Raw genomic sequence first — 13,025 nt, forward strand, 5'->3', positions numbered from 1 at the left:
AAGTTTCACTATCCATATTGCAATGACATTTACTATGACACACACACACACACTTAGCTGTTGAAGAAAAGTAAGAGGCATCAGTAAAAATGTACTTTCACTTGAATACAGCACTGTGCTTGGACTTGAGTTCAAGTATGATATGGAGTACTGGTACTTGTACTTGAACTTGTGATATTGTAAAGTAATTGCACTCATAATCGAGCATGTACAAAATAATATACTCCCAAGCCAAGCCTGATATACACAAAGACAGATAGATTAACACACACACACACACACACACACACACACACACACACACACACACAGAGAGAGATAGATGGACACATTCACACAGATAGACACAATACACACAGAAATAAATTAATAGATACACACATACACATACACATACAGACTTGGTTACCAGGAGAGACAAAGTGGAGATGCCAGCCAGCAGGTACAACAGACACCTGAGCAGCAAGTTGGTATCTAACACTGACCTCATTGATGATGATATCTACAGGAATTGTGGACAAGTTGTTCTTGGGTAAACAGATCCTGGAGGAAATACACAGAAAAGATCCATTATTGCAGGGACAAACAAAGGCTGGATATTGAGGGGATACAACAAAGAGTTAAGGAAAGGGAGATTTTTCACTGAAGGAACAAAGAAAGGTTGGATATTTTGAAGGGCAACAGGAAAGTTGAGAAGAGGAAAATGTTGGAATGATACAAAAAATGCATGTGTTTTCTGTCTGTGCATAAAACACACACACACACACACACACACACACACACACACACACACTCTCTCTCTCTCTCTCTCTCTCTCTCTCTCTCTCTCTCTCTCTCTCTCTCTCTCTCTCTCTCTCTCTCTCTCTCTCTCTCTCTCTCTCTCTCTCTCTCTCTCTCTCTCTCTCTCTCTCTCTCTCTCTCTCTCTCTCTCTCTCTCTCTCTCTCTCTCTCTCTCTCTCTCTCTCTCTCTCTCTCTCTCTCTCTCTCTCTCTCTCTCTCTCTCTCTCTCTCTCTCTCTCTCGCAAAGATCTGGGCCTCACCTTGGGCATGCACTCACATCCCTCCCCAGTATCTCAATCAATATCTTTTGATCCTGAGAAGAAACAAGAAAACTCTGTAGAACGAAAGAGACAAAATATACGCAAGAAAACCACAAAACACAGAGTCACTGGACTAACCATCTCAGTGACCTTTAGAAATAGTTACTGGAATTTTCAAGGGTACTTCATGATTCTGGTGATAGTTTAACAAGTATTCTGCATCACCAGAAGAAAGAAACACCTATGAGAACCTGACTCATTATCATGAAAACAGTCCTTATGAAAGTTGATGGGATTTTCAAGGACATTTTTTTCATGATTCAGGAAATAATTAATAGTATTCTGCATCATCAATCAACCAATCATAAAAACCAGACTCCTCTTTTAAAACAGTTCCCATAACACCTCAGGCATTTCACAATATGGGGATAAAAGTTAAGGTTCCCCGCACTTCTTACCACAAACCAAACTCTTTGAAAACAGTTCCCATAACACCTCAGGCATTTCACAATATGGGGATAAAAGTTAAGGTTCCCAGTGTGTCTTACTACAAACCAGATTCTTCCTCTTTGAAAACAGTTCCCATAAGACCTGAGGTATGAGAGTTAAGGTTCCCTGTGTGTCTCACCACAAAAACTGCTCCATCCAGGAAAGAGCCACCAGCACCCACAAACTTGAGGGAGAGGAAGAAGGGGTGACCAGCATGGAGGATCTCTGGGTATTTGAGAAGGATTTCCTTGGACATCCTTGTGCTGCAGAGAGAGAGAGAGAGAGAGAGAGAGAGAGAGAGAGAGAGAGAAGGATGAAGGAAAAGACCAGGAGGTAGAGGATGAGAGAAATGCAAGTAAAAGAGGAAGAGGACAAAGAAAAGGAAGACAAGATAAGAAAGAGTAGCATTCAACCACTCCTTTTACTATCAGTGGCCTTATATTGAAAACTAACTCTAAACATGCAGTAAACAATTGTACCAAACTGAGTTGAGACAGCATGAGAGTTAGCAAGACATCACATTAATATAAGGACTGGGAGATGCACAAGGACACCAGAAATGAGACTAAGATCAGTACTATTCCCAGCACCTGAAACACTGTTCTCACTCTCAGTTTCATTCCAGAGAAGCACGTTTTTCAGAAAGCAGCACAATATATGGTGCCAAAGAGAAGATACAAGGGCTGTAGGATGCTTAGGGACAGAAGACACAAGGGTAACTTCAGAACCATTCCGATTATCTAGAAGAGGGTCCCCAGTCTCACTCTCGTTCAAGAGACACACAATGTTTCTCCAAGAGCAGCACAAGATCTGGTCCTCGATGTAAACTTTCCTTGCATTGTAGTGAGTGTCTCAATATCCTGTCACTACTGGGATGGCTATGTTACTGCTGAGGGATGTGCACAGTTTCCCTAGAGCTGTGACAACATGCTCCTGTGGTCCTGTTATCTTGAAGCAGAGGAAGTGAGAAGAATTAGTGAACTAGAAAAGGATGATGAAAATGGCTGTGAGACATGGAGGGAGAGAGGAAATAAGAAAGAGTAATGAAAATGGCTATAAGAAATAGAGAGTGAAAAGAATTAGTGAAATGAATAGAAAAGTTAAGTGAAAATGACTGTAGGAAGTAGAGGAAGAGAGAATTAGTGAAAAGAATATAAAAGCAATGAAAATGGTTACAGGAAGACAAGAAAGTGATGAAAGAGCTTGCTTTTGACTTTCTTTTACCACAGAAGAAAGAATGAAAAATACAGCCATGCAATTCACCTCTTCACAATACACACCTGGTACTCTGCTATGCCCTTCTTGGAGTCGTTGCTGAGAGTGAAATCAATGGGGCCACAGTACACTCCGTCAGCCAGTAGCCAGCATGTCCACTGACTGCAGCAACATACTCAGCACTCCATCCTCCAACTGTGTCACATCATCATAACATCATTAGAGGTGTGTGTGTGTGTGTGTGTGTGTGTGTGTGTGTGTGTGTGTGTGTGTGTATGTGGGGCAAGGAGGGGGTGAGGGTAACTATGCATGACAGAAAGGTTTAAATTGTGTGTGTGGAGGAAAGTGTACATTAAAAAAGAAGAAAGAGGAATACAGGACTAGTAAAGAAATGGATAATGAAGGATAAGGTAGAGGAAAAAGAATACAGCAAAGGTGAAGAAAAGATATCATTGAAGGATACATGATATGATAAGAGGGAAAAAGAATACACTGCAGGAGGAGAAAAAGGATATCACTGAAGGATAGAACAGAAAAGTATAATGAAGGATAGAACAGAAGCAAAAAGAACACAGGAGGCATGAAGAAAACAATATTACTGAAGGATGCAAGAGGAAAAAACACAGTGCAGGTGAAGAAAAGAAGATACTGAAGGATATAACAGATGGGCGATAAGGACGGTCATTCTCTCCACATCCTCCACACCCTCCAACTGCTTCCATCAGAACAGATCAGTGCACAAGGACTTGACCATGGGGTACTCCTTGATGGCCAGATGTGAGGGATACACCACCAGTCCTGTACGGGAGACAGATAATAAACTGCACTCCCAAATGTTTTGCTCTCTCTTACCTCCAATACTTTCAGTTGTTATGGTGTTTTCAAGGGTGTTCTCATGGTTCCAGTGATGGTTCAGCAAGGATTCTGTATCTTTAATAGTCTGTAGTGTGAGGTATTGGGGTTTTAAACAGTACATCAACATGCAATACATTTTATCCTAACTTCCATAAGTATGTACATCAGTATACAAGATTTTCCTTTATGTAAGAGGAACTCTGGCCAAGGCCAACAAAAAGGAGAGAGAGAGAGAGAGAGAGAGAGAGAGAGAGAGAGAGAGAGAGAGAGAGAGAGAGAGAGAGAGAGAGAGAGAGAGAGAGAGAGAGAGAGAGAGAGAGAGAGAGAGAGAGAGAGGAGAGAGAGAGAGAGAGAGAGAGGAAAAAATAAAAAATGAAATGAAATGAAATGAAATGAAATGAAATGAAAATAAATAAAAATAAAAGGGCCTACTGAGGTGCCAGTCTCTAGAAGACAGAGCCAAAAGAATTACCCTAAATTTAAGAAGTGTCTTGTATAAGGAAGTACAGACACAGGCAGGGAGCTCCAGAGTTTACCAGACTGACACCAATACTCAAGAAGACTCCACGTACCAGCTAGCGGAGACGACAGCAACCTTGGCTCTGAGTTGCTGTCTCACGTCAGGTGCATCAAATATGGCGTTCTCAAAGGTGAGCATTGACACGGCCTCATCTGGTACATACAGCCTGACACAGGGTCTGTTGTCAGTATTTGTGTTAGGAAGATATAGGTGGTGATATTTTTATTATTTTTTTCAAGCAGGAGGGACACTGGCCAAGGGCAACAACCCTCCCCTCCCCCCACCAAAAAATAAAAATACCCACTGAGATGCCAGTCCCATAAAAGGCTCCAAAGCAGCAGTCAAAAATTGAAGGATAAGTGTCTTGAAACCTCACTCTTGAAGGAATTCAAGTCATATGAAGGTGGAAAAACAGAAGCAGGCAGCGAGTTCCAGAGTTTACCAGAGAAAGGAATGAATGATTGAGAATATTACTTAACTCATGCATTAGAGAGGTGGACAGAATAGGGGTGAGAGAAAGAAGAAAGTCTTGTGCAGCGAGGCCGTCAGAGGAGGGGAGGCATGCAGTTAGCAAGATTAGAAGAGCAGTTAGCATGAAAACAGCAGTAGATGATAGCAAGGGATGCAACATTGCAGTGATGAGAAACCGGCTGAAGACAGTCAGTTAGAGGAAAAGAGCTGATGAGACAAAAAGCTTTTGATTCCACCCTGTCTAGATGAGCAGTACAAGTGGAACCCCCCTCCCCGAGACATGTGAAGCATACATGGACAGATAAGGCTCCTGTACAGAGTTAGCAGTTCGGGGGGGGATGAGAAAAACTGGTGGAGACGTCTCAGAACATCTAATTTCATAAGAGCAGTTTTAGCTAGAGATGTGATGTGAAGTTTCCAGTTTAGATTATAAGGAAAGGATAGACCAAGGATGTTCAGTGTAGAAAGGGGGACAGTTAAGTGTCACTGAAGATGGGATAGTTATCTGGAAGGTTGTGTCAAGTTGATAGATGGAGGAATTGAGTTTTTGAGGCATTGAATAATACTAAGTTTGCTCTGCCCCAATCAGAAATTTTAGAGAGATCAGAAGTCAAGTCTTCTGTGGCATCCCTGCATGAACTCTTTACTTTCTGAAGGGTTGGACTTCTACAAAAGATGTAGAAAAGTGCAGGGTGGTATCATCAGTGTAGGAGTGGATAAGACAAGAAGTTTGGTTTAGGTCATTGGAGAATAATAAGAGAATGGGTGATAGAATAGAACCCTGAGGAACACCACAGTTAATAGATTTAAAGGAAGAATAGTGATCGTTTACCACAGCAACAATAGAACGATCAGAATGGAAACTTAAGATGAAGTTACAGAGAAAAGGATAGAAGGCACAGGAGAGTAGTTTGGAAATCAAAGCTTTGTGCCAAACTCTATCAAAAGCTTTTAATATGTCCAAAGCAACAGCAAAAGTCTCACCAAAATCTTTATAAGAGGATGACCAAGACTCAGTAAGGAAAGCCAAAAGATCACCAGTAGAGTGGCCTTGATGGAACCCATACTGGCGATCAGATAGAAGGTTGTGAAGTGAAAGATGTTTAAGAATCTTCCTGTTGAGGATTGATTCAAAAACTTTAGATAGGTAGAAAATTAAAACAATAGGATGGCAGTTTGAGGGATTTGAACTCATCCTTTTTAGGAACAGGCTGAATGTAGGCAAACTTCCAGCAAGAAGGAAAGGTAGATGCTGACAGAGTTGAAAGAGTTTGACTAGGCAAGGTGCAAGCACGGAGGCACAGTTTTGGAGAACAATATGAGGCACCCCATCAGGTCCATAAACCTTCCGAGGGTTTAGGCCAGCAAGGGCATGAAAACATGACTACAAAGAATTTTAATAGGTAGCATGAAGTAGTCAGAGGGTGGAGGCGAAGGAGGAACAAGCCCTGAATTGTCCAAGGTAGAGTTTTTAGCAAAGGTTTGAGCAAAGAGTTCAGGTTTAGAGATATATGTGATAGCAGTGGTACCATCTGGTTGATATAAATGTAATGAGTGCAAAACTAGGGCACAGTTAACCTACCTTAATTAGGCTCACCAAGCACTCACCACAAGAACCCACTGATTAATTTAAACCTCCTGCTTAGGTTCACAGAAACCCGGGCCACAATTTAAAAATTTAATGGTTGAGTACATAATAAAGAAAACACAAATGAGTACATAATAAAGAAAACACAAATAAAATATGGGTGCTTAACACTCTTAGAGGCCACACTGCTGGCACTCCAAAATACCTGATCCCATGAGAAAATGGGTAAATCCACATACAAATAAACAGGAGAAATAAACACTTCACGCACCAACACAAGAAATGTTATATGCCACTGACACTGTCCCACCCTAACCAGTACCCCCAGGACCCTCACACCCTATAGGCCCAACCGCACACCGACCCAACGCGCTGAAGGTACACCACTACCACTACCCTGAAGTACTGCAGCTCTTCCTCCATGCACGGCGGTACTAACACCATAGCAGCCAGGGACAGCAAGTTCCTCACTGCAGCCTCCTTAGTTCACAGTATCTGCTACGGTGCCACCTCACTGACGTCCCACAGCACACTGCCAAGACCAAACTCCTGCCAACCAAGCGTACAAATCACCACCCTATCTCCCAATAATGTCCCCCAAATGTACACTGTTTCACCATGAAAGAATACAACAAATCCCAATAACATACCTGCAAATCAAATGGCAAATCCACCACTACTCTGCACCCTGTCTCTCTCTCGCTCGCCTCTCCCGCCAAAATCCCCACAACAACCAACCTTTAGGGCCTTAAGACTCGTTTTGGCGGGACTCGCTGACTAGTCTGTGAGCCTCTCGCAGGCGCGCCCACTTCAACTTCTTACACTCACCCCCCCTGAACTTTGTGCATGCCCTCATGCACAATCCCCACAGCCAACACAAGACGAACCCGTTGCACCCCTTTCAGCAATCCTACTAGACCTCCTGAGTTGAGGGGCCTGAACCCCTTTAACCTGCTCTGAGCCTTCACCACTCTGTTCATCTGGCTTTTCACCAGGCCCTAGGGCATCCTCTCCCTCCTGCTCAACCACTGAGTCCACTTGTTCCTCTGAGTCCGGTTCTGGAAACCCAAAGCGCTTTAACGCTTCTGTCATATCTGGCATTTCTACTTCTTCCTCCTCTGGTGGCCCTTCATTACTTGTCCCTGCTGGCACTTCATTACTTGTCCCTGCATGGCCCTCACTGCCATTCCAAGGACGCAAGTTACTGCGATGTAACACCTTACTACAGCCGGACTCACCTTCTGGTCTGACCCTATACACCCCACTCACCCCATCCAACACCTCCTCAACTTCCCACACCTCAGCTGCAAACTTAGGCTGAATCTTCCTCCTACCTAGTACTGCATTGTCCCTTAGCAACACTCTTTGTCCCACCCTCAATGGCTCTGCTTTTCCTTGCTCCTGACGCTTCCACCTATTGGTATTGTGGTAACTCTTGATGTTCAACTTAGCTGCTTTCCAAGCAGCCTCCTGTGTCTCTCTGAGCTTCCTAATCCACATGCTATGGTTAGTAGGCTCACTATCAGTTTCCTCACAGAACCTATCCAAAGGTAAATGGGGCTACACACCAAACAACAAATAATGGGGTGAAAAACCAGTGACAGCATGGGGTGTGGTATTATAGATGGCAGTGAGGCTTGACAAGTGCCTAGGCCAATGCTCCCACTGTTCCTGACCAAGGGTAACTAACATCCCATGTAAGGTGCGGTTAAACCTCTCACAGATCCCATTTCCTTGAGGGTGATACGGGGTGGTACGAGACTTGGCTACATGGTAATACTTGCATAGTTCCTGCACTAACTTTCCCTCAAAATTCCTACCCTGGTCACTATGTACCCTTTCTGGGCAACCAAAACGGTGAAAAATCTCCTCCACCAAGATCTTGGCTACTGTGCTTGCCTTTTGGTTTTTAGTAGGAAAGGCCAGGGCAAACTTGCTAAACACATCCGTCACCACCAATACATTTTCCTTGCCATCCCTGGCCGGATCCAGTAAAGTGAAGTCAACAGCCAACACTTCCCAGGGGCGGTTGGCTTCCAACGTACCCAACTTAGTCTTGGCCCGCACACCCTCCTCCTTCCCCATGACACAGACTTTGCACTTTGCCACATACAATTTGATGTCTTCATGTAGTCCTGGCCAATCAAACCTATCCTTCACTAGTGACGTTGTTCTAGCAACCCCTTGATGACCCCACTGATCATGAGCGGCTTTAAGCACTTCTTGTCTCTGATTCACTGGCAACACCACTTTCCACTTCCTAGAATCTGTCTCCCTTCCACGCCAGTAGATCACCCCATGCCTCATAATGAGGGACCCTCTCACTCTCCACCATTGCCTAAACTCCTCTACTTGTAGCAACTGCCTTAGTTCTGCTGGCCTCACTCTACCAATCATTTGTCTCCACAACTTCCCTACAACTGGACAAGACTGTTGCATATCCCTAAGCTGCTCCTTACTGGCACCACGCCATACCTGCATCACAGCCACCCCTTTCACCGAGGTGTTAGGACTGGTTTCCCATATCTCCTTCTCTTCCTCCCCTCCCTCAATCAATTCCTGGGACCTCCTCGACAATCCATCCGTGTTACCATTCTCCTTCCCTGGCCAGTATTTCACCTCAAAATCAAACCTTCCCAAGTCACCCAGCCACCTACTCTTCACTGCCTCAAGCTTGGCAGAGTTCAAATGTGCCAATGGATTATTATCCGTCAGCACTATAAAATGTCCACCCACCAGATAGTGCTTAAACTGCTCTGTCACTGCCCACTTCAGAGCCAACAGCTCCAACTTCCTAGAGCTGTAATTGCTCATGTTCCACTCTGACTTTCTGAGACCTCTACTTGCAAAGGCCACCGGATGCAACCTCCCATCATGCTCCTGAGATAAAACTGCTCCCAGTCCTTCAAAGCTAGGATCAGTCTCCACCACAAACTGCTTGCTGTAATCTGCACTTTTCAACACTGGAGCCTGACTTAACTTCTCTTTCAACAAGGCAAATGCTCTGGCCTCATCCTTCCCCCAATAATCACTCACTGCTGCCTTAGAATCACCACTCATCAAAGCATGCAACGGAGCAGCCACCTTCGCAAAATTTTTCACAAACCTTCTGTAAAAGGAGCAGAATGCGACAAATGCCCTGACCTCCCTAACAGTGCGCGGAACTGGCCACTCCTGTACAGCCCGTATTTTCTCTGGGTCTGTATTAATTCCCTCCTTAGAAATGATAAATTCAAGGTACCTAACCTGGGGCTTTAGTATGTGGCATTTGGAAGGTTTCAACTTCAGCCCATGTTTCCTCAAAAGCTTCAACATTCCCTCCAGTCTATCCAGATGCTCATCCACACTCCGAGCAAACACCAACAAATCATCCAGATACACCAAAAGAGTCACAAAAACCTGATCGCTAAACACATACTCCATAAACTTTTGGAATGTTGCTGGGCTATTGGATAACCCCATAGGACAGCGCACATATTGATAATGGCCAAATGGTGTTACAAAAGCAGTCTTGGGCCGGTCTTCTGCCCGCACAAGAATCTGATGATAACCTGCAGCTAAATCAAAAGAAGAAAAATACTGTGCCCCGGCTAATGCATCTAGTGTGTCTTGTACCCTTGGTAATGGGAAGGCATCTTTCACTGTCACCTCGTTCAGCCTTCGATAATCAACACAAAGTCGCAGCGAACCATCTTTCTTCCTCACCATCACTATTCGGGCTGCATATGGGCTCACACTCTCCTCTATCACTCCCTGTTCCAACAGTCCCTTTACATGAGCTTTAACCTCAGTGATACATGGGGGAGGAATATGTCTGTATGGAAGGCGAATGGGCACTGCACTATTGAGGTGAATTTCATGCTCCACTCCAGTAGCACATCCCAAATCCTGCTCGTTTTCAGCAAACACATCTCCGTACTCATGGATGAATCCATCTAGTCTCTCCAACTGTGCTGAATCAAGCTGACTCTCATCCACCTGCACCCCTAGTCTGTCCCTGAACTCCTTAACCACTGAAGGAGGTGCAGTCTGAGCTACTGTGTGTGTGTGAGCTCTTCCCACAGTAACCTCCCTTCCATGAGAAACTTTGGCTACCTTCCACTGTGGCCTGAATTGCACATCTGCTTGTCCCAGGTTACCCACTGACAGCCATCCTTCACCCTTAACCACTCTGGTATAACTGGGAAATATACACAAACCTTCAGGCACCCAGTAGCCCTCACCAGGCACTAAGGGCTCCAACACCACACTATCTACATCTACTTCCTGTAAACTTTCCACAAACACTCTCATTATTCTTCTGGTACCAGCCGGGATTACTAAATCCTGTTGGTGCTGAATTACAGCAAACCCCAGAGGCTGTTGTGTCACCCTCAATTTTGCCTCAATGGCACGGACACACCTGCCCCACTTCTCAGTTAGCCCCAGGTGCACGGCTCCCTTCAACACATTCATCCCAAACAACACTGGCAATGTAGTGCCCTGCACCACACCACTCTCCCCACCACCACCTTTCACAAAAAGTCCACAGTCTTTAACACTTTTTCCCTCAATTTCCACATTCACCTTCACATAACCCAAACAGGGAATTTCCCTCCCATTTGCATCTGTAATCCGAATGTCCATCCCATAGATCACAGCTTGCTTGGGGAGGAGGTGCTGTTTGTACCATTCCTCTGTCACCAGACTGACTTCAGCACCAGAATCAACCATAGCACTTACAGGTATACCATTCACCAACGCATCTATCCTCAGAGTCTTTCCAAACAACTTAACTTTCCCTCTTTTTACATCATTCCGTTCCTCGGTCACATTAGTCACACTCCTTATCTGAGCTGTAGTGGGGGCCCTGTCGTCAGGCCTTGAGAGCTGGCCCCTTGTTCTCAAGGACTCCCGTTTCCCGCTGTCTTGGACACCAACTCCTTGAACCGTTCACACTGATAATCCCAAGTGTCCATGTTGTCCACACAAGGAGCAAGATGGTGAAGAAAGGGTACTCCTCACAACTCTCTCTGGCTTTTTCCAACTCACTAACTCTGCTTCTTCCTTCACAATCCGCTCAGCCTCACTCACTTGGTCTGCTGCTCGCTGAACCATGTCCTCCCACTTCACAGGCTGGTGCTTTTCCCACCATTTTCCCAACTTCACTCCTACTTTTCTGTCTCTCAAATTCCTACAGAACCATGTAGTTAGCAGCCATTGCCATTCTTTATCTCCCTTGTCTCTCACTTTGTACATTTTATCCACAATAACACCCAGCGAATCAGCAAATTCCCACACTCCTTCACTCGGCTGTTGAACCCGAGCATGCAGCTGTTTTTCTAAGTCTGTATAATTCAGTTCTGGTCCAAAAGCAGACCTCAAACAATCAAAAAGGTCAGACACAGTCTTCACAGTACTGTTGCGGACCCTTCGACGGGCTGGGCCTTCCAAGAACCCACACAGGTATGACACTCCCTCAGAGCCCTGTAATCCCAGCTGCTTTATTTTCTCTGTGGCATCCTCTACCCAGTTATCCAACTCACTGGCCCTCCGTACCCTTCCAGAGAATTTTCCAATAGTGGGGACAGGACATGACCACACCATGTTTTGCATGTGCCCCATTTGGTCAAACTTATTACACAGTTGTGCCACTGCTTGGGATAACTGAGCATTGGTACTGATTAAGTTATCAACTACCTCTGGGCTCACTTCCACCTCCCTGCTCTCCTCCTTACACTCAACTTTAACCCCAGCTACACCTTGGCCATCAACATCACCCAAACACAACAAATCCTCCATTGTGCAGGAGTAGTGCCACACTAACACTTAAGTGGATTTTGCCAAAAGCACTGGACCCAAGCAGGAGTTTGAAACAATTTCCCCAAAAGGGCATAAAACTACGCTCTGCTACCAATTGTAATGAGTGCAAAACTAGGGCACAGTTAACCTACCTTAATTAGGCTCACCAAGCACTCACCACAAGAACCCACTGATTAATTTAAACCTCCTGCTTAGGTTCACAGAAACCCGGGCCACAATTTAAAAAAATAATGGTTGAGTACATAATAAAGAAAACACAAATGAGTACATAATAAAGAAAACACAAATAAAATATGAGTGCTTAACACTCTTAGAGGCCACACTGCTGGCACTCCAAAATACCTGATCCCATGAGAAAATGGGTAAATCCACATACAAATAAACAGGAGAAATAAACACTTCACGTACCAACACAAGAAATGTTATATGCCACTGACACTGTCCCACCCTAACCAGTACCCCCAGGACCCTCACACCCTATAGGCCCAACCGCACACCGACCCAACGCGCTGAAGGTACACCACCACCACTACCCTGAAGTACTGCAGCTCTTCCTCCATGCACGGCAGTACTAACACCATAGCAGCCAGGGACAGCAAGTTCCTCACTGCAGCCTCCTTAGTTCACAGTATCTGCTAAGGTGCCACCTCACTGACGTCCCACAGCACACTGCCAAGACCAAACTCCTGCCAACCAAGGGTACAAATCACCACCCTATCTCCCAATAATGTCCCCCAAATGTACACTGTTTCACCATGAAAGAATACAACAAATCCCAATAACATACCTGCAAATCAAATGGCAAATCTACCACTACTCTGCACCCTGTCTCTCTCTCGCTCGCCTCTCCCGCCAAAATCTCCACAACAACCAACCTTCAGGGCCTTAAGACTCGTTTTGGCGGGACTCGCTGACTAGTCTGTGAGCCTCTCGCAGGCGCGCCCACTTCAACTTCTTACATAAAGAAGGAAAAGAAGAAGCAAAATTATTGGAGATGTTTTTGGCTAGGTGCCAGAAGTTACAAGGGGAGTTAGATCTTGAAAGA

At 44.9% G+C, this 13,025-nt stretch overlaps 2 protein-coding genes across 2 annotated transcripts; both read right to left on the bottom strand.

Moving 5' to 3' along the window:
* Positions 1-6,254: 6,254 nt before the first annotated feature.
* LOC135114301 (uncharacterized) lies at positions 6,255-8,771 on the bottom strand. Its single transcript, XM_064030210.1, has 2 exons — positions 6,829-8,771; positions 6,255-6,727 (listed from the first exon to the last, which is right to left on the bottom strand). The coding sequence occupies exon 1, from the start codon at positions 7,676-7,678 to the stop codon at positions 7,031-7,033; it is 648 nt and encodes a 215-aa protein (XP_063886280.1). The 5' UTR covers positions 7,679-8,771; the 3' UTR covers positions 6,255-6,727; positions 6,829-7,030.
* LOC135114425 (uncharacterized) lies at positions 7,739-11,959 on the bottom strand. The gene is made up of 4 exons (XM_064030329.1): positions 11,356-11,959; positions 10,429-11,097; positions 8,678-10,191; positions 7,739-8,374 (listed from the first exon to the last, which is right to left on the bottom strand). The coding sequence occupies exons 1-4, from the start codon at positions 11,957-11,959 to the stop codon at positions 7,739-7,741; spliced, it is 3,423 nt and encodes a 1,140-aa protein (XP_063886399.1).
* Between the last annotated feature and the right edge of the window lie 1,066 nt (positions 11,960-13,025).

The sequence above is a fragment of the Scylla paramamosain genome, chromosome 27 (assembly GCF_035594125.1).
Source record: "Scylla paramamosain isolate STU-SP2022 chromosome 27, ASM3559412v1, whole genome shotgun sequence".
Taxonomy (NCBI): Eukaryota; Metazoa; Arthropoda; class Malacostraca; order Decapoda; family Portunidae; genus Scylla; species Scylla paramamosain.

Excerpts from the sequence above, each read along its gene's own strand:
- LOC135114301 (XM_064030210.1), bottom strand. The coding sequence starts at position 7,678 with ATGTGGATTAGGAAGCTCAGAGAGACACAGGAGGCTGCTTGGAAAGCA.
- LOC135114425 (XM_064030329.1), bottom strand. The coding sequence starts at position 11,959 with ATGGAGGATTTGTTGTGTTTGGGTGATGTTGATGGCCAAGGTGTAGCT. Across the intron at positions 11,098-11,355 it reads GCTGCTAACTACATGGTTCT|TTGGTGTCCAAGACAGCGGG; the intron begins GTAGGAATTTGA and ends CGGTTCAAGGAG. Across the intron at positions 8,375-8,677 it reads AAACCAGTCCTAACACCTCG|TGGGGTCATCAAGGGGTTGC; the intron begins GTGAAAGGGGTG and ends GCTCATGATCAG.